Source organism: Chiloscyllium plagiosum, unplaced genomic scaffold (assembly GCF_037043375.1).
Source record: "Chiloscyllium plagiosum isolate Xiang-an unplaced genomic scaffold, Cpla_swu_hap1 HiC_scaffold_27, whole genome shotgun sequence".
NCBI lineage: Eukaryota > Metazoa > Chordata > Chondrichthyes > Orectolobiformes > Hemiscylliidae > Chiloscyllium > Chiloscyllium plagiosum.
The window spans coordinates 63,112,505-63,131,976 of NW_028270165.1; the positions used below are offsets into that span (position 1 = coordinate 63,112,505).

General features: G+C 45.6%; 1 protein-coding gene across 6 annotated transcripts in view; it reads left to right on the forward strand.

The window, feature by feature from the left end:
• Window positions 1-19,472, forward strand: part of LOC148144444 (uncharacterized) — a 245,430-nt gene that overhangs the window by 17,490 nt on the left and 208,468 nt on the right. For 2 of the 6 annotated variants that reach the window (XM_087974741.1, XM_087974743.1), the window contains exon 2: window positions 14,599-15,879. The exons of 1 other annotated variant lie outside the window; for it this stretch is intronic. In XM_087974741.1, coding sequence (XP_087830867.1) covers window positions 14,982-15,879 — 898 coding nt within the window. In that variant the 5' untranslated portion in view covers window positions 14,599-14,981. Of the gene's footprint in view, window positions 1-979; window positions 1,001-1,052; window positions 1,138-12,628; window positions 12,683-14,598; window positions 15,880-19,472 lie in introns of those variants that run through there. 3 more of the 6 variants (XM_087974744.1, XM_087974740.1, XM_087974742.1) reach the window with 3 other exon arrangements.

Sequence of the window (19,472 nt, forward strand, 5' to 3'; positions counted from 1 at the left end):
CCACACCGATGCTGCGAAGAGCAACTCACCCAGACCCATTCCCCTACATTCACCCCTGACGAATGCACCTAACACTATGGGGCAATTAAGCATAGCAAATTCACCTCACCTGCACATCTTTGGGCTGTGGGAGGAAATCCGCTCAGACACTGGGAGAATGTGCAAATGCCACACAGACAGTTGCCCGAAGCGGGAATTGACCCAAATCACTCCAAAAGTTACTGCTTCCAAAAATAGACAAATTATTTTCCCTGGGATCGGGGAGTCCAGAACGAGAGGGCATAGGTTTAGGGTGAGAGGGGAAAGATATAAAAGAGACCTAAGGGGCAACCTTTTCACGCAGTGGGTAGTACATGTATGGAATGAGCTGCCAGAGGATGTGGTGGAGGCTGGTACAATTGCAACATTTAAGAGGCATTTGGATGGGTATATGAATAGGAAGGGTTTGCAGGGATATGGGCCGGGTGCTGGCAGGTGGGACTGGATTGGGTTGGGATATCTGGTTGGCATGGACAGGTTGGACCGAAGGGTCTGTTTCCATGCTGTACGTCTCTGACATTCCAAAAGTTACTGCTTCCAAAGAAGCCTGTTGGACTCCAACCTGCAGTTGTGTAATTTTAACCTTTATCCAGGTTAATAAGTGGATTAGCCATGCTAAATTCCCCATAGTGACCAGGGATGTGCAGGTTAGGGTGGATTGGCTATGCAAATTAGGCATAATGTGCATGACTCAGGGTGAAATGTCGAGCAGTGGGGATAGGGGAGTGGGTGTGGGTGTGACCCTTGGGAGGGTCGGGTCGGTGAGGCCGAGAGGCTTGTTTCCACACTCTGGGAATTCTCTGAAGAAGGGGTTTATGGAAAGTGTTGTCCTTCCCCTGCTGCAGGGCAGCGCATGCGCAGTGGCCCGCTGACGGTCTCGCCCAGTCCTCTTTCCGTCACTATTCCTGCCCCGCCCCTGGTTCCTTTATTGACGTCACAACGCGGAAGTCGCCCTGTCAAAGTGAGTCTCCCTCCCTCTGGGCAACTCTGCATCCTGGGAGGGAGGGAGAGATGGGAGGGAGAGATGGGAGGAGGGGAAATTGGTCACTTGTAGCAACTGGAGTGAATGCAGGGAGGGAGCAGACTCTGCAAACTCAGGTATGTGTCTTAGTTACCCGGGTGAGGAGGAACTGAAGAATCGAGTTGGGATGGCGGAGGGGTAGATAGTTTTTCTGTTTTTATGTTTAAAATGCACCCGATTCCCACCAATAACTGCAACAAGTACAGCACATGCAATATTCCTCATTGCAGCTTCAAGCCGGTTTGGCATCCTCTGTTCTTCCTCCACCTTGGCTCCAGCACATTCAGCTTCCTTCCCTCATTCCCATCCCCCCGCCCTGATGTTCCAAGCTGACCCTCAAAAGATCGGTTTGTGTCTCCATTCTTTTTTTGTGGGTTTTGAAAGCTTTCCCAATCCTCTAATTATAAGAGTTGGGAAGTTATGTTGTAGCTGCACCAGACATTGGTTAGGCCACTTTTGGAATGTTGTGTGCAGTTCTGGTCTCTCTGCTAGAGGAAAGATGTTGTGAAACTTGAGAGTGTTCGGAAAAGATTGACAGGGATGTTGTCAGGGCTTGAGCTGAACAGGCTGGGGCTGTTTTCTCTCGAGCGCCAGAGGCTGAGGGGTGACCCTACAAACTTTTATAAAATCAGGAGGGGCATGGATAGGGTAAATAGACAAGATCTTTTCCCTGGATGGGTCATAGGTTCAGGGTGAAGGTGAGATTTAAAAGGGGCAACTCCTATATTCAGCAGTTGGTGCGTGCAAGGAATGAGCTGCCAGAGGAAGTGGTGATGGTTGGTACAATTACAACATTTGAAAGGCATCTGGATGGCTATTTGAAGAGGAAGGGATAGAGGGACATGGGCCAAGTGCTGGCAAATGGGACTAGATTGATTTAGGATATCTGGTCGGCATGAACAAGTTGGACTGAAGGGACTGTGTCTGTGCTGTATGTTTGTGATTCTGGCTTGCCACTAATGTCTGTATGCTCAGTTTCTCTCTGCTGTTAATGTAAATGCCATTGTTAGAATCAAAACTCACTTATAAATCGGAGACAAAGCCGTGGAAACAAGGACAATTTATTACAAACTTGCAAGTCCGGGCACCCCGCCAGCCTGGCAAAGAGTGCAAAGTTATGCAATCATTTTTATACGGTTTGTGTGTTGCAGGCTCACATCCCTTTCCCTATTCTTACCCTATCATAATCATTTATTTCATTTCATTCCCTTATTTGGACAAACCTTAAGATAATTACTTCACTTGTTTTTCTCTTTCCTTATCTCTGTACCAGGCTCCCCTTGGATGACTGCATTCTTTGTCTTGTTACTATAAGCTTTATTGTGAAAATGCCCTTACTTCTTCTTTTTGTGGTCAGCTACAACACTCCATAGTTATTTCCGAGCTTAAAACTATTTTCTTTAAAACTACTTCTTTAAAAGACCCCTATATTCATTAAAGTCTTAGCCTTAAGTATACTACATGCAACAAGAATTCCATGACCGTTTGTATAATGTCCCACCCCTCCCCATCTACAGAAATGACACTCCACTAGCTCTTACAACAACTACCTTTCTATATCGCCTGCAGCAAACTACATTTCTTATTTTCCACACCATGATGTCTCATTTTGCTCCCCACGTCCTGTCAATAGGTACACCTGGAAATGACTCTGTCAATCACACAAGCAATTGTCTATTCTTTGATACTGCCAGGTCGGTAGACTCTGATCAGCCCAGAAGGATGAGTACTCCTAGACCGCCAAAAGAATTCGCCGACTTTTACAGAGTTTGCAGAGAGCTTATGTACATTGTTTATAGTCAGACATGCAGCATGACCACATATTAACAACCAATCAGATCCCACAAAGTCCTTGTCCACTTTTGACTTAGCCTATCATAATTTCTTGTAAACAACCTGTTCTTGGAATTGTATTTGTCCTCTCTGGTGATTAGGGCTAAGCTGTTACTTCTGCAATTAATGGTTAGGTTCACATTGTTACTTCGGCATTTGCAATTTTTTTCACCGGATTTACGTCAGTCTATGGTTTCACATTTGTTCTGAGTCATGCGTATCTGCCTGACTCAGTTCCAACCGAGTTAGCCAAGCAGAAACCATTTTGTCCTACCTCCCAGATGCCCACACCCTCATTCCTCCCTTTGATCGCACCACGATAATGGAAAGGGAAGGCTAATCCAAACAAATCTATAATACAATCCCAATAAGGTGATCATCCCTTTCTTATTTCTCAGTTCCACCCAAATAACTTCCCTGGATGTATTTCCAGGAATATCCTCCCTTAGCACAGCTGCAATGCTATCCCTTATCAAATATGCCACTCCCCCTCCTCTTTTGCCTCCCTTTCTATCCTTCCTATGGCATTTGTATCCTGGAACATTAAGCTGCCATCCCTGAGCCATGTTTCAGTAATTGCTGTGATATCCCAGTCCTATGTTCCTAACCATACCCTGAGTTCATCTGCCTTCCCTTTTAGGCCCCTTGCATTGAAATAAATGCGTTTAATTTATTAGTCCTACCTTGTCCCTGCCTGCCCTGACTGTTCGACTCACTTCTGTTCTCAACTGTACCCGTCTCAGTTCGATCTCTTTCCTCACTATCTCCCTGGGTCCCACCCCTCCACCTTACTAGTTTAAATCCTCCCAAGCAGTTCTAGCAAATTTCCCTGCCAGTATATTAGTCCCCTTCCAATTTAGGTGCATACCGTCCTTCTTGTACAGGTCACTTCTACCCCAAAAGAGATTCCAATGATCCAAAAATGTGAATCCTTCTCCCATACACCAGCTCCTCAGCCATGCATTCATCTGCTCTATCCTCCTATTCCTGCCCTCACTAGCTCGTAGCACTGGGAGTAATCCAGATATTACCACCCTTGAGGACCTCCTTTTTAAAATTCTACCTAACTCTCTCTCTAATCTCCCTTCAAAGTCTCAACCATTTCCCTTCCAATGTCGTTGGTTCCAATGTGGACAATGACCTCCTGCTGGCCCCCCTCCCCCGTGAGAATATTCTGCACCCTCTCTGAGACATCCTTGATCCTGGCACCAGGGAAGCAACACACCATTCTGCTTTTTCTCTGCTGGCCACAGAAACGTCTGTCTGTACCTCGGACTACAGAATCCCCTAACACAATTGATCTCTTGGAAGCCGACGTACCCCTCGTTGCATTAGAGCCAGTCTCAATACCAGAAACTTGGCTGTTTGTGCTACGTCCCCTGAGAATCCATCACCCTCTACATTTTCCAAAACAGCAAAACTGTTTGAAATGGGTATATCCACAAAAGACTCCAAACAGGTATGCTGTTTTGGAAAATGTAGGGGGTGATGGATTCTCAGGGGAACGTAGCAATGCAAGGGGCCTAACAGGGAAGGCAGATGAACTCAAGGCATGGTTAGGAACATGGGACTGGGATATCATAGCAATTACGGAAACATGGCTCAGGGGATGTTCCAGGATACAAATGCTACAGGAAGGATAGAAAGGGAGGCAAAAGAGGAGGGGGAATAGCATTTTTGATAAGGGATAGCATTACAGCTGTGCTAAGGGAGGATATTCTTGGAAATATATCCAGGGAAGCTATTTGGGTAGAACTGAGACATAAGAAAGGGATGATCACCTTATTGGGATTATATTATAGACCCCCCTCAATAGTCAGAGGGAAATTGAGAAACAAACTTGTAAGGAGATCTCAGCTATCTGTAAGAATAATAGGGTGGTTATGGTAGGGGATTTTAACTTTCCAAATATCAACTGGGGCTGCCATAGTGTTAAAGGTTTAGATGGAGAGGGATTTCTTAAGTGTGTACAAGACAATTTTCTGATTCAGTATGTGGATGTACCTACTAGAGAAGGTGCAAAACTTGACCTACTCTTGGGAAATAAGGCAGGGTAGGTGACTGAGGTGTCAGTGGGGGAGCACTTTGGGGCCAGTGACCATTATTCTATTCGTTTTAAAATAGTGATGGAAAAGGATAGACCAGATCTAAGAGTTGAAGTTCTAAATTGGAGAAAGGCCAATTTTGACGGTATTCTGCAAGACCTTTCAAAAGCTGATTGGAGGCAGATGTTCGCAGGTAAAGGGACAGCTGGAAAATGGGAAGTCTTCAGAAATGAGATAACAAAAATCCAGAGAAAGTATATTCCTGTCAGGGTGAAAGGCAAAGCTGGTAACTATAAGGAATGCTGGATGACTAAAGAAATTGAGGGTTTGGTTAAGAAAAAGAAGGAAGCATATGTCAGGTATAGACAGGATAGATGGAGTGAATCCTTAGAAAAGTATAAAGAAAGTAGGAGTATACTTAAGAGGGAAATCAGGAGGGCAAAACGGGGACATGAGAGAGCTTTGGCAAATAGAATTAAGGAGAATCCAAAGGGGCTTTGCAAATATATTAAGGACAAAAGGGTAACTAGGGAGAGAATAGGGCCCCTCGAAGATCAGCAAGGCGGCCTTTGTGTGGAGCCACAGAAAATGGGGGAGATACTAAATGAATATTTTGCATCAGTATTTACTGTGGAAAAGGATATGGAAGATATAGATTGTAGGAAAATAGATGGTGACATCTTGCAAAATGTCCAGGTTACAGAGGAGGAAGTGCTGGATGTCTTGAAACGGTTAAAGGTGGATAAATCCCCAGGATCTGATCAGGTGTACCCGAGAACTCTGTGGGAAGCTAGAGAAGTGATGGCTGGGCCTCTTGCTGAGATAATTGTATCATTGATAGTCACAGGTGAGGTGCCGGAAGACTGGAGGTTGGCAAACGTGGTGCCACTGTTTAAGAAGGATGGTAAGGATAAACCAGGGAACTATAGACCAGTGAGCCTGAGCTCGGTGGTGGGCAAGTTGTTGGAGGGAATCCTGAGGGACAGGATGTACATGTATTTGGAAAGGCAAGGACTGATTAGGGATAGTCAACATGGCTTTGTGCATGGGAAATCATGTCTTACAAGCTTGATTGAGTTTTTTTGAAGAAGTAACAAAGAAGATTGATGAGGGCAGAGCAGTAGATGTGATGTATATGGACTTCAGTAAGGCGTTCGACAAGGTTCCCCATGGGAGACTGTTTAGCAAGGTTAGATCTCATGGAATACAGGGAGAACGAGCCATTTGGATACAGAACTGGCTCAAAGGTAGAAGACCGTGGGTGGTGGTAGAGGGTTGTTTTTCAGACTGGAGGCCTGTGACCAGTGGAGTGCTACAAGGATCGGTGCTGGGCCCTCCTACGTTTTGTCATTTACATAAATGATTTGGATGCAAGCATTAGAGGTACAGTTAGTAAGTTTGCAGATGACACCAAAATTGGAGGTGTCATGGACAGCGAAGAGGGTTACCTCAGATTACAACAGGATCTTGACCAGATTGGCCAATGGGCTGAGAAGTGACAGATGTAGTTTAATTCCGATAAATGCAAGGTGTGCATTTTGGGAAAGCAAATCTTAGCAGGACTTATACACTTAATGGTAAGGTCCTAGGGAGTGCTGCTGAACAAAGAGACCTTGGAGTGCAGGTTCATAGCTCCTTGAAAGTGGAGTCGCAGGTAGATAGGATAGTTTGGTATGCTTTCCTTTATTGGTCAGAGTATTGAGTACAGGAGTTGGGAGGTCATGTTGCGGCTGTACAGAACGTTGGTTAGGCCACTGTTGGAATATTGCATACAATTCTGGTCTCCTTCCTATCGGAAGGATGTTGTGAAACTTGAAAGGGTTCAGAAAAGATTTACAAGGATGTTGCCAGGGTTGGAGGATCTGAACTGCAGGGAGAGGCTGAACAGGCTGGGGCTGTTTTCCCTGGAGCTGAGTCGGAAGCTGAGGGGTGACCTTATAGGGGTTTATAAAATTATGAGGGGCATGGATAGGATAAATAGACAAAGTCTTTTCCCTGGGGTTGGGGAGTCCAGAACTAGAGGGCATAGGTTTAGCGTGAGAGGGGAAAGATATAAAATAGACCTAAGTGGCAACCTTTTCACGCAGAGGGTAGTACGTATATGGAATGAGCTGCCAGAGGATGTGGTGGAGGCTGGTGCAATTGCAACATTTAAGAGGCATTTGGATGGGTATATGAATAGGAAGGGTTTGGAGGGATATGGGCCGGCTGCTGGCAGGTGGGACTAGATTGGGTTGGGATATCTGGTCGGCATGGACAGGTTGGACCGAAGGGTCTGTTTCCATGCTGTACATCTGTGACTCTAAATGCCCTTCAAGGTGGACCAGCCATCAACATCCTGTAGAGTGGCACCACCATCTTTGCAGCTCATCTGGTCATATTTATCATGGCCATCAACATGTGGGTGAGCCATGGGATTGCAAAAGGAGCATCTTCTGGGACAAATCTATATCACTAAGGGACCTCATAAGCCTAGCAATTAAATACCTAACAATACCGACAAACAGAAGAAAATTATTCTGACATACGTAGCTAAATTGATAAGCCAATTGTACCAAGAGCCCGATCCCCATTTTCCCCAACTGGTACCTTCGAGGAATACCTGGATCTCGTCTTGTATCTTAGTAATAGTGCGATCGGGAATGCCCATAATGCATTTATCTTGGACAATGGTGCAGACCGCACCTTCCTGGGCGAGTATATAGTCTAAGGCATACCGATTCTGCATAGAGTAAAGATGCAGATCTGATAATCCCAGTTTATTCTGTTCCAGAGCCTCTTTAGTCTTATTCCCGAGAATAGTCAGGCTGTAACAGCGGGAATTGTGGTTCTTTTGACTTATCACCCCAGCCGATTCTTCCAGCCCCCCGGTACTCGGTGAGGGGGAGGAGGGGGAGAAGGAGTGTTTGACCTTGAGCTATTTAAAAAGCAGCTACATTTTCTCTGCCTTTTTGCTGAGGGGATCTGAAGCTGTAACAAAGTTGGATCGCAATAAAGGTTACCTGTACTTACTCCTGGGCTCAGACTCTCAGTTGAGCTGCAAAGCTTTTTATTTTAAAGCTGTTCATTTGTTTCTGCCTCCTGCACTAAGTTTCGAATGTTGTGTATCAGATGTAAATTTTTCAGGAGTGCAGAGTTTGTCATTTCATCGCATTGTAAAGTTTACTGGCAGCACCGGGAGCTGGGTGCTGTGTTCAGTAGAAATAATGTGGAGGAGCCGGTGTTGGACTCGGGTGGGTAAAATTAAAAATCACGCAATACAAGGTTATAGTCCAACTGGTTTATTTGGAAATACTAGCTTTCGGAGCGCTGCTCCTTCGTCAGGTGGTTGTGGAGAATAAGATCATGATCACAATTTATATCCAAAGGAGTCTAGTGTCACAGAGATGTGATACATTAAACAATTCTAGATTTAAATCTTTTAGAATAGATTTCTGATCTTTGGTTTGTTAATCCCAGAACGTGTTTTAAATAGCATTCTCAAGAATGTAATTTAAATGCAGAGCTTTTCTAACAATGTCAAGTCTGACTCGACATTGGGACCCAGACAGAATTCACAACTATTGTTCGAAAAGTTCTGCATTGAAATGAAATATATCACCACCACCCACGGTGCCCCTGTGCATTCTCGCCTGCCACCCACTATGCCCCCAATCCACTGCCCTCCATGTTCCACAGCATTGTGTCCATTCCATCTCTCGCCCAACACCTCCATTCTCTCTGTCATGCCACCCTCTGCACCCTTGTCCATTTTCTCTCTCTTGTCCCCCTCCCTCAGCTCACCCCCATCCATTGTCTTTCCCTGCTGTGTGCCCCTCCTGCAGCCCTCTTTGATCGCTGTGTATCAAGCTGATGAAGAGAGAGAATGGATGCTGGGAGACAGGAGGGGCCAGAAATAGGTTATATTTAAAATTGAGAACAGGTAAAATTATACATTCAGAAACATTATTAAAGTCTGAAAGCATGTTCAATTTTTTAAGAGCTGCTGGAATCTTTCTGAAACTTGCACTGAAATATGTGCAGTTAGGCCACAGCTCAGGATAGGCTGGAAGGGGTGAATGGCCTGTTCCTAGTCTTGTGACATTGGTTCTGACGATGCAGAAATAGTCATAGCGTTGTATAGCATGGAAACAAACCCTTCAGTCCACGCCGACCAGATATCCTAAATTAACCTAGTGACCCATTCGCCAGAATTTGACCCATGTCCCTCTTAAACCCTTCCTATTCATATCCCCATCGAGATGCCTTTTAAATGTTGTAATTGTACCAGCCTCCTCCACTTCCTCTGGCAGCTTATTCCATACACGCACCATCCTCTGCTTGATAAGGTTCCCCCAACCCCCACCTTCCCTCTCTCCCTCCCAAGATGAAGAGTTGCCCAGAGGGAGGAGGTTTCACTCTGAAACTCAGAAGATCATTTCCACACAGTGACATCAACAATGGAGCAAGAGGTTGGGGCGAGGTGTCTGGGTAATGTGCTGGGGAAGGGGCAGGGCCAAGCTGAAGGCGGGCCCCCACACTGCACCTGCTGCACATGGCCGGCCGGATGGTCCGCACTGCCTTGCAGAGTTTGCAAAAATCCCTTCCCTTCAGAGAATCCTCACATTGTGGAAGCAGGTCACTCTGCCCAATGGGTCCACACTGACTCACCAAAGGGTAACTCACCGACACCCGTTCCCCTATCCCGATTGCTCGACATTTACCCCCAACTAATACACCGAACTGGGCAGTATGGGTAATTTAGCGCAGCCAATCCGCCCTAACCTGCACATCCCGGGGTACTATGGGTAATTTAGCATGGTCAATACATCCTTCACCTGGACTAACACCGGGTTAGAGTTAAGCAGATTTATTTGGAAGGGCTCCTATTTGGAGCGCTGCTCCTTCATCAGATGGTTGTGGAGAATAAGGTCATAAGGCACAGAATTTATGGAAAAATATTATAGAGTCCTGCCACTGAAATGATATCTTGACAAACCTGGATTGTTGAGTCTTTCATCTTTTAGAATGGGTTACAGGTATCATTAATGTAAATCTCAGAACTTCCTGTAAGGCACCTTCGAGAAAACATAAGGCTTTATAACAAAATGTGACATCTTAACTCAGACAATTCATTAAAAGAGTGAGGTCAGAGTCTGTGTGTATCCCAATCTTGAGTCAGACTGGTTCTATTTCCAAAATGCCAGAAGTTTCTCCTTGCCTCCATTCCCTTTACTCTGAGGCTGTGCCCACTAGTTCTAGTCTCTCGAGTCAATGGAAACTTTTTCCCACCTTCCATTCTTTCCAGGCCATTCAGTATTCATTACGTTTCAGTTAGAACCCCGCTGCTTGTGGGCCGATTAACCAGTGTCAACTGCATCCTTCAGGATGAGTTACAGCAGGGATTAGGTTCAGCAAACTGAGAATGGAGGGAGAGTGTGTGGGATAGAGATTTTCAACTTCTAAGGAATAAGCAAGGAAAGAGAGTTCACTATAAATTAGAACTGATCAGGTGGGCTGATTGGCCAAAGTCTGGTAGATGGAGTTTAAATCAGAGAAATGTGTGGTTTGCATTTTGGTCAAGCAATCCAGACAGGACTGACACCGTTAAGGGGAGTGTTGCAGAACAAAGAGACCTTGGAGTGCAGGTTCATAGTTCCTTGAAAGTGGAGTTACCAGTAGACAGGATAGTGAAGCAGGCATTTGGTATGCTTTCCATTATTGGTCAGTGCATTGAGTATAGGAGTTGGGAGGTCATATTGTGGCTGTGTAGGACATTGGTTAGTCCACGTTTGGAAGACTGCATTCATTTCTGGTCACCCGTTTACAGGAAAGATGTTGTGAAACTTTGAAAGGTGTCGGAAAAGATTTACAAGGCTGCTGTCAGAGTTGGAGGGTTCGAGCTACAGGGAGAGGCTCATTCAGCTGGGGATATTTTCCTGAGAGCATTGGAGGCTGAGGGGTGACCTTATAGACGTTCATAAGAGGCATGGATAGGGTGAATATCCAAGGTCTTTTCCCCAAGGTAGGAGAGTCCAAAACTAGAAGGCATATGTTTGAGGTGAGTGGGAATTTTTAAAGGCATCTGGATGGGTACATGAATAGGAAGGGTTTAGAGGGATATGAGCCACATGCAGGCAAATTGGAAGTAGATTAATTTAGGATATCTGTTTGGCCGGACAAGTTGGACCAAAGGGTCTGTTTCCGTGCTGTATTACTCAAATCTTCTTTGGTGAAAGCAGAAGTGTGATTGTGAAGGCTGGAGTTTCAGAGCAGCTTTCAAAGATGTTTTGCCCTTAATGGGAGCAGAAGTTACAATGAAACCCTGCATTTGTGAGACAGCAACTGAGTGAGTGAGTACATCCAGGATTTTGGTGGAAAGTGGGAATTCATTGCACGGTGGGGATGAAGCTCAACTTATTGAGTCATTTCTGCTGGTGAGTGAAACCAAGTCTCAAGATTAGGAGTAGATTCAGGACAGAGATGAGGAGGAACTGTTTTTGCTGGAGTTTAGTGAATCTATGGAATTCTCTGCTCAAGGAAGCAGTAGAGGCAGCTTCGTTAAGTATGTTCAAGACACAGTTGGATGGGTTTTTGCAATGATAGGGGAATTAAGGGTAGTTGGGACAATGCAGGGAGGGGAGGATCTGAGACAATGGATAGATCAGCCATGATCTTAATGAATGGCAGAGCAGGCTGGATATGAAACTACAACCCTGCATTTCCCATGGCTAACCCACCTAACCTCGACATTATGGGCAATTTAGCATGAACAATCCAAATCAAGGCCAGTGAGCAATGTAGTGATGTGGGAAATGAATTTTAGAGAATGATAGGGACAAGGAGAGTAAATATACCAGCAATCAAAACTGGATTCTAAAGATCACAAAAATTGAAACCAGAAACGGTATTTGAATGTGTGCTGCATTGTAACAAAAGTGAATGAGTTGACTGCACACATTGAAGAGAATAATTGTGATCCGAGACTCCTTACAGAGACATGGCTTCAGGATGACAAGGATTGGATCCTGAATATCGAGGGTTTGGTCAAATGGGAAGCGAGGTAAAGGTATAGGGTTGGTGCTGCTAATGAAAGCACTGATCACAGGGTAGTCTGGTGTCAGCTCGGATTTCAGGTCCTGATTTCTTGGTCCTGTGCTGATCTCCCTGTTCCCACAGAGTAAGATATTGTTCTGATCTCCGCTTTGCTGGATTTCTGCTGAAGCTTTGTCCCCCCCTTTTTTTTTTCACTTTCCGGAACAATAAAGCATTCAGCCAATCAAGCCTCAACCCACAATCTCCCAGCCTGTCAACCATCCAGACACATAGTGTAATCATAGCAGGGAATCACATGACAAATGAAACCAAATTTGAAACAAATAGGTGCTCATGTTTAATGTTTGTTCATTCAGAAATGGGGGTCTCCCAGGATTCTGATTCTGTCCTACTTGAGGAATTCTCTCTCTCTTACATCTATCTATGAGAACCCAGCTATGATTTACAACAATATTTACACCAACAGAAGTAAGGCACCTGTTCTCAAATAGACATTTTATCTCTCATGCGTGCACACACACAAGTCCACAGGAGTGAATGTATATTTGCAGAGCTGAGCAGAAATGTCATTTCTTCAGCCAGAGAGTGGTGGGCCTGCGGAATTCATTGCCACGGAGTGCAGTGGAAGCCGGGACGCTAAATGTCTTCAAAGCCGAGATTGATAGATTCTTGTTGTCTCGAGGAATTAAGGGCTACGGGGAGAACGCTGGTAAGTGGAGCTGAAATGCGCATCAGCCATGATTGAATGGCGGAGTGGACTTGATGGGCCGAATGGCCTTACTTCCACTCCTATGTCTTATGGTCTTATGGTCACTTTGTTATTAAAATTATATGGAGAAGGTGCCTTCCAGGAAGACACGGGTGTGCATATTAATGATACCTGCAACCCATTTGAAAAGATGAAAGATTAACAATCCAGGTTTGTTAAATGTATCATTTCAGTGGTAGGACACTGTCCTGTTTTTCTATAAATTCTGTGTCTTATGATCTTATTCTCCACAATCACCTGATGAAGGAACAGCGTTCCAAAAGCTAGAGCTTCTAAATAAACCTGTTGGGCTATAACATGGTATTGTGATTGTTAACTTTGTCCAAGTTAGGGGGGATTGGCTATGCTAAGTTATCCATTGTACCCAGGGACGTGCAGATTAGGTGTGATAGTCAGTGAGTAGAGCATCAGGTGTAGGGGAATGGGTGTGGGTGGGTTACCCTTTGAGGGTTGGTTTGGACTCGTTGGGCTGAGTGGCCTGCTTCCACGCTGTGGGGATTCTGTGAAGGGAAGGGATTCCTGCAAACTGTGCACCTTGCCCTGACCCTTTTGTTTCGTCCCTTCTCCCTCCCCCTCCCTCACCCATTGGCGTCACAACACGGAAGTGGCCCTGTCAGTTTGAGTGAAACTCCCTCTCTTTGGGCAACTCTTCATCCTGGGAGGGACAGAGAGGGGAGGGGGGAAATCTATTCACTTGTGGCAATTGGAGTGAATCCAGGGAGGGAGCTGACGCTGCAAACTCAGGTATGTGTCTTAATTACCTGGGTGAGGAGGGACAGCAGGATGGGGAGGGGCTGTTTTCCCCATTGCGCCACAGCCTGAGAGGTGACATTATAGACTTTTATAAAATCATGAGCATGGATAGGATAAATAGTCAAGGTCTTTCCCTTGGGATGGGGGAGTCCCGAACTGGAGGGTCATGGGTTCAGGGTGAGGGCAGTGGGGAAATGTAAAAGAGACCTCAGGGGCAACGTTTTCATGAAAAGGGTGATGCGTATATGCAATGAGCTGCCAGAGGAAGTGGTGGGGGCTGGTACAATTCCTGCAGTTAAAAGGCATCTGGATGGGCATATGAATAGATAGGGATCAGATGGAGAGTGGCCAAGTGGTGGCAAATGCGACTGGAGTCAGAGATATACAGCACGGAAACAGACCCTTCGATCCAACTCGTCCTTGCTGACAAGATAGTCAACCCAATTTAGTCCCAGCTGCCGGCACCCGGCCCATATCGGGGCCAAGTGATGGCAAACGTGACTAGATTAATTTAGGATATCTGGGCAGGTTGGGCCAAAGAGTCTGTTTCTGTGCTGTGTGACTCTAATTGTCTTCAGTGAAAGCAGAAGTGTGGTCGTGAAGGCTGGACTTTCAGAGTATGTTTTGCCCTGACTGGGAGCAGAAGCGTTTGACTGAAGTGTGTCGGTGTTAATGCCTTGATGTCTCATTTTGCTCCCACCTTCCCGGAGTCGATAACCATTTTGTGTCTGGTCCTTCCTCAAGAAGCTGCATTGCAGGTTCACCCTGAATTGACACTTTTTTTGCTTCCCAAAATCAGATCTGCTCACTCTCAGCAGGATCCCAGTGTTGTGAAAGATATTAACTTTCAGGTGGAGTATCCAAAATTCAGAGAGATGTCAGTCTTGATGTTTTTGCTCATCTGCCCCTGTAAGATCCTGAATCAGCACCTTCAGGGGAATTAGTTAGATCAGAGTGAGAACAGAGGGGGAGAGAGAGTGGGATGGTGCTTTCAATTTTGTGGAATAACAAAAGACAAGAATATTCCACAGAAAGTAGAATTGCTTGTGCAGAATTTCTACCCTGCACTGACAGTGATGACTTTTGTAATCTCTTTTTAACAGTGTATTTGAAGATAGAAGTTTCAAAATCGACGCGTGAAGTCCTTATGCCCGAAACATTGACTCTCCTGCTCCTTGGATGCTGCCTGACCTGCTGCGCTTTTCCAGTACCACACATTTCGACACTGACTCTCCAGCGTCTGCAGTCCTCACTTTGACGTCAATGTCTGACAGTCACTCAATCCATCGGGACCGGAAACAATTTTCAACTGAGTCTGTGAGAAGGAGCAAAGCGTTTTGGTTCCTGTTTGAGTACATTTTCAGCATCAGTGGGACTGGATGAGAAACCCTACTGTTGCAGCGCATTGAGTGTGGGGTGTGTAGCAGCAGGAATTGACGGCAGGGAGGGACTGGAAACGTGTTTGTGTGCAGCTGAAGCTTCGGCCATGGAGAAACCCGAGGAATCCTGCCCCGTGGAGAAACGGTGGAAGTGTAGTGATGGCAGGAAAGGCTTCTGTTTCCCGTCTGCCCTGCAGATTCATCGGCGCATCCACACAGGGGAGAGACCATTCTCCTGCCCAGAGTGCGGGAAGGGCTTTGCACAGGCCTCCGCCCTGCTTAGGCACCAGCGGGCCCACACCGGGGAGAGGCCATTCCCCTGTCCCGAGTGCGGGAAGGCCTTCAGCAATTGCTCCGACCTGCTGAGGCACCAGCGGATCCACACAGGGGAGAGACCGTTCCCCTGCCCCGAGTGCGGGAAGGCCTTCAGCAATTGCTCCGACCTGCTGAGGCACCGGCAGGTCCACACCAGGGAGAGGCCTTTCAGCTGCCCTGAGTGTGGGAAGGCCTTCAGCGATTCCTACCGCCTGCTGAGGCACCAGCAGGTCCACACGGCGGAGAGGCCCTTCAGCTGCCCCGACTGTGGGAAGGCCTTCAACAATTCTTCAACCCTGCTGAAGCACCGGCGGGTCCACACGGGGGAGAGACCATTCCCCTGCCCCGAGTGCGGGAAGGCCTTCAGCGATTCCTCCCACCTGCTGACCCACCAGCAGATTCACACGGGGGAGAGGCCGTTCTCCTGCCTCGAGTGTGGGAAGAGATTTACCCAGGCCTCCAACCTGCTGACCCACCGGCGGGTCCACATGGGGGAGAGGCCGTTCAACTGCCCCGAGTGCGGAAAGGACTTTACTCGCTCCTCCCATCTCCGGAGGCACCAGCGAGTTCACATACCATTGCAGGGGGGATTGAAGGAGCGACGGCCGAGTGCCATTATCGACTGGACTATCAACCCAGTTCCAGAGATCCCGGGTTTGAATCCCACTGCAGCAGATGGCGCTATACAGGGTATGGGTTGAAATTGCTGAGTGAGTCAATACTTCCTCCAGGTTAAGGCTGTACCAAGGATCCAATTACAAAGGGACAACTCAGTGGTGACCAATAGTAAAGAAAGTGGTTGGGGGTGGGGTGGGGAGTGTGCGTGCTTTGACTTTGAGCTGTTTAAAAAGCTACTTTTTCTCGGCCTTTTTGCTGAGGGGATCTGAAGCTGTAATAAAGTTGGGTCGCAATAAAGGTTGCCTGAGCTTGCTGCTGGGCTCAGACTCTCATTGAAAGCTTTGAGCGCCAAGGGGTTTTTGTTTTAAAGCTGTCATTTCTTTCAGCCTCCTGCACTAACCTTCCAATGTCGCGTATCAGATGGAGTCGTGAATGAGCAGCCAGTATCGTGAGAACTTGTCAATTTTTCAGGAGTGCAGAGTGTGTCATTTTATCGGCGTTGTAAAGTTTCCTGGCAGCATCAGGAGATGTGGGCTGTGTTCACGAGAAATTATGTGGAGGAGCCGATGTTGGACTGGGCTGGATAAAGTTAAAAATCACACAACACCAGGTTATAGTCCAACAGGTTTATTTGGAAGCATGAGCTTTTGGAGCACTGCTCCTTCATCGGGTAACTGTGGAACAGGATCATAAGACACAGATTTTATAGCAAAAGATCACAGTGTCATGCAACTGAAATGACATATTGAACAAACCAAGATTGCTGTTAAGTCTTTCACCTTTTAGAATGAATTGCAGGTTTCAGTTCATTAATCTGTAAATCCCAGAACTACTATTAATTCACGTTCTCGAGATGGCTTAAGGTTTTTTTTAAAATAAGTGACATCTCAGCCCAGACAATGCATTAAAAGTGTGAGGTTCGAGTCTGTCAGTATCCCAATCTTGAAACTAAAACCAGTCTAATTCAAAGTAGGAATTTATAAAATATTACACTGATTGACTGCCTGCAGTTTGTGCACTTTTTGAGCAAAGTAGAAATATCTGCAACCCAATCTGAAAGTTGAAAGGCTTAACAATCCAGGTTTGTTCAATATATCATTTCAGTGGCAAGACACTGTAATGTTTTTTCTATAAATTCTGTGCCTATTCTCCACAACCACCTGATGAAGGAGCAGCACTCCAAATGCTGGTCCTTCCAAATAAACCTGTTGGATGATAACCCGGGTTTGTGTGATTTTTAACTTTGTCCAGTTTAGGGTGGATTGACCGTGCTAAAGTACCCATAGTGCCCAAGGAGGTGCAGGTTTGTGTGGATTGGCTGTGCTAAATTATAGTGTTCAGGGATGTGCAGGTTATGGTGAATTGGCAAGGCTAAGTTACCCATAGTGAAGATCTTGACCTCTCTTAAGGGGCCTTTTGGTTGGAGATTGGTCAAAAGAATCAATTAAATGCAGTCTGTACAAAGCAAGGTTATCAGTTTAATAAGGCAGCTTGACGCAATTCTGTCCAGCAACACAGTGATTAAAGCTTCTGTGTTCCATGGCGATGTTGCGTGATTACATTAGAAAATTACACATTATTTATTTGTGCTTTTTTTAACAGTACAGTCTTAATTACAAAAGACCAATCAAATGTAAAAAGGTGACATGATTTACAGTAGGTTAATCCAATGTTATTTCCTGGGAAAGGGGTCTTAAGTACGTAAATCATCATGCCATGGTAGCAGTTCAAGGTTAGTTCAAATGGTCAATCAATGTGTCAGTGTTCATTTTAAGAAAAGTCCATTGTCCTCTTATCTTTGGATTTTAGCTTAATTCTGCAAAACAGCAGGACAAGTTCAGAGTTCAATCATTATTCTCAGCCATTTTGTTGTATTATTTTAAATTGAAAAGCCATTTTGTGGTTAGTAAAAATCTACATATACTTGTTGCATCTGACAATAACCTAAATTCAAATTTTAGATCCTCACCTGAAGCATCAGAGTCTGAGGGGGGGTATAGACGTTTGTAAGAGGCATGGATATGGTGAATACCCAAGGTCTTTTCCCCAGGGTAGGGGAGTCCTACCCTGTTTGAGGTGAGAGGGGAATGATTTCAAAGGGATCTGAGGGGCAACTTCAGGCAGAGAGTGGTACATGTATGGAATGAGCTGCCAGAGGGAGTGGTGGTGGCTGGTACAATTACAACATTTTAAAAAGCATCTGGATGGGAATATGAATAGGAAGGGTTCAGAGGGATATGGGCTACATGCAGACAAATGAGACTAGATTAGTTTAGGATATCTGATTGGACGAATTGGACCAAGGGTCTGATTCCGTGCTATATGACACTAGCATTAATTGTCTTTGGAGAAAGCAGAAGTGTGGTTGTGAAGACGGGACTTTCAGAGCAGCTTTCAAAGATGTTTTGCCCTTACTGGGAGCAGAAGTTGTTACAATGAAGTCTTTCATGTGTGAGACAACAACTGAGTGAGTGAGTACATCTGGGATTTTGGTGGAAAGTGGGAATTCATTGCACTGTGGGGATGAAGCCGTGTCCTATCCAGTCATTTCTGCTGGTGGGTAAGACCAGGCCTCAAGATTAGGGGGAGTAGATTTAGAACAGAGATGAGGAGGAGACAGTGAGGACTGCTGCTTTTCCTGGAGTGTAGTGAATCTAGGGAATTGTCTTCATGAAGTATATTCAAGACACAGTTGAATGGGTTTTTGCATGGTAGGGGAACTGAGGTTAGTTGGGGCAATGCAGGTAGGAGGAGCTGAGATGATGGATAGGTTGACCATGATCGCAATGAATAATGGAGCAGGCTAGAAGGGCCAAATGGCCAACTCCTGCTTTTATTTCTACGAAACTATTTCCCATAGCTAACCTACTTAATCTGCACATCACTGGGCACTATGGGTAATTAACATGATGAATTCACTCTAACCTGCACCTACCTGGACACCATGGGTAATTTAGCACAGCCAATCCAACCGAATCCGCACAACACTGAACACTGGGTAATTTAGCATGGTCAATCCACCCGAACCTGGACAAAGTTAAACATCACACAACACCAGGTTATAGCCCAACAGGTTTATTTGGAATTACTAGCTTTCAGAGCACTGGTGGTTGTGGAGTATAAGATCATAAGGCACAGTGTCCTGCCACTAAAATGATATATTGAACAAACCTGGATTGTTACCTCTCTCATCTTGTACAGTGGGTTGCAACTATTATTCGTATGCAAATTGTGATAACATAAGGTTTTATCACAAAAGGTGACATCTGGGCTCACTGGTTCGCACTGCTGCCTCACAGCCCCAGGACCTGGGTTCGATTCCAGCCTCTGGCGACAGTCTGGGTGGAGTTTGCACATTCTCCCCGTGTCTGCGTGGGTTTTTTCTGGGTGCTCCGGTTTCTTCCCACAATCCAAAAATGTGCAGGTTAGGTAAATTGGCCATGCTAAATTGCCTATTGTGTTACATGCATTAGTCAGAAGTAAATACAGGGAATGAATCCTGGTGGATTACTCTTCGGAGTGTCGGTGTGGACTTGTTGGGCCAAAGGGCCTATTTTGATACTGTAGGAAACTAATCTAATCTCGGCTCAAACAATGCATTAAAGTATGAGGTCAGAGTTTGTCTATATCCCAATCTTGAATCAGACTAGTTCTGTTTCTAAAGT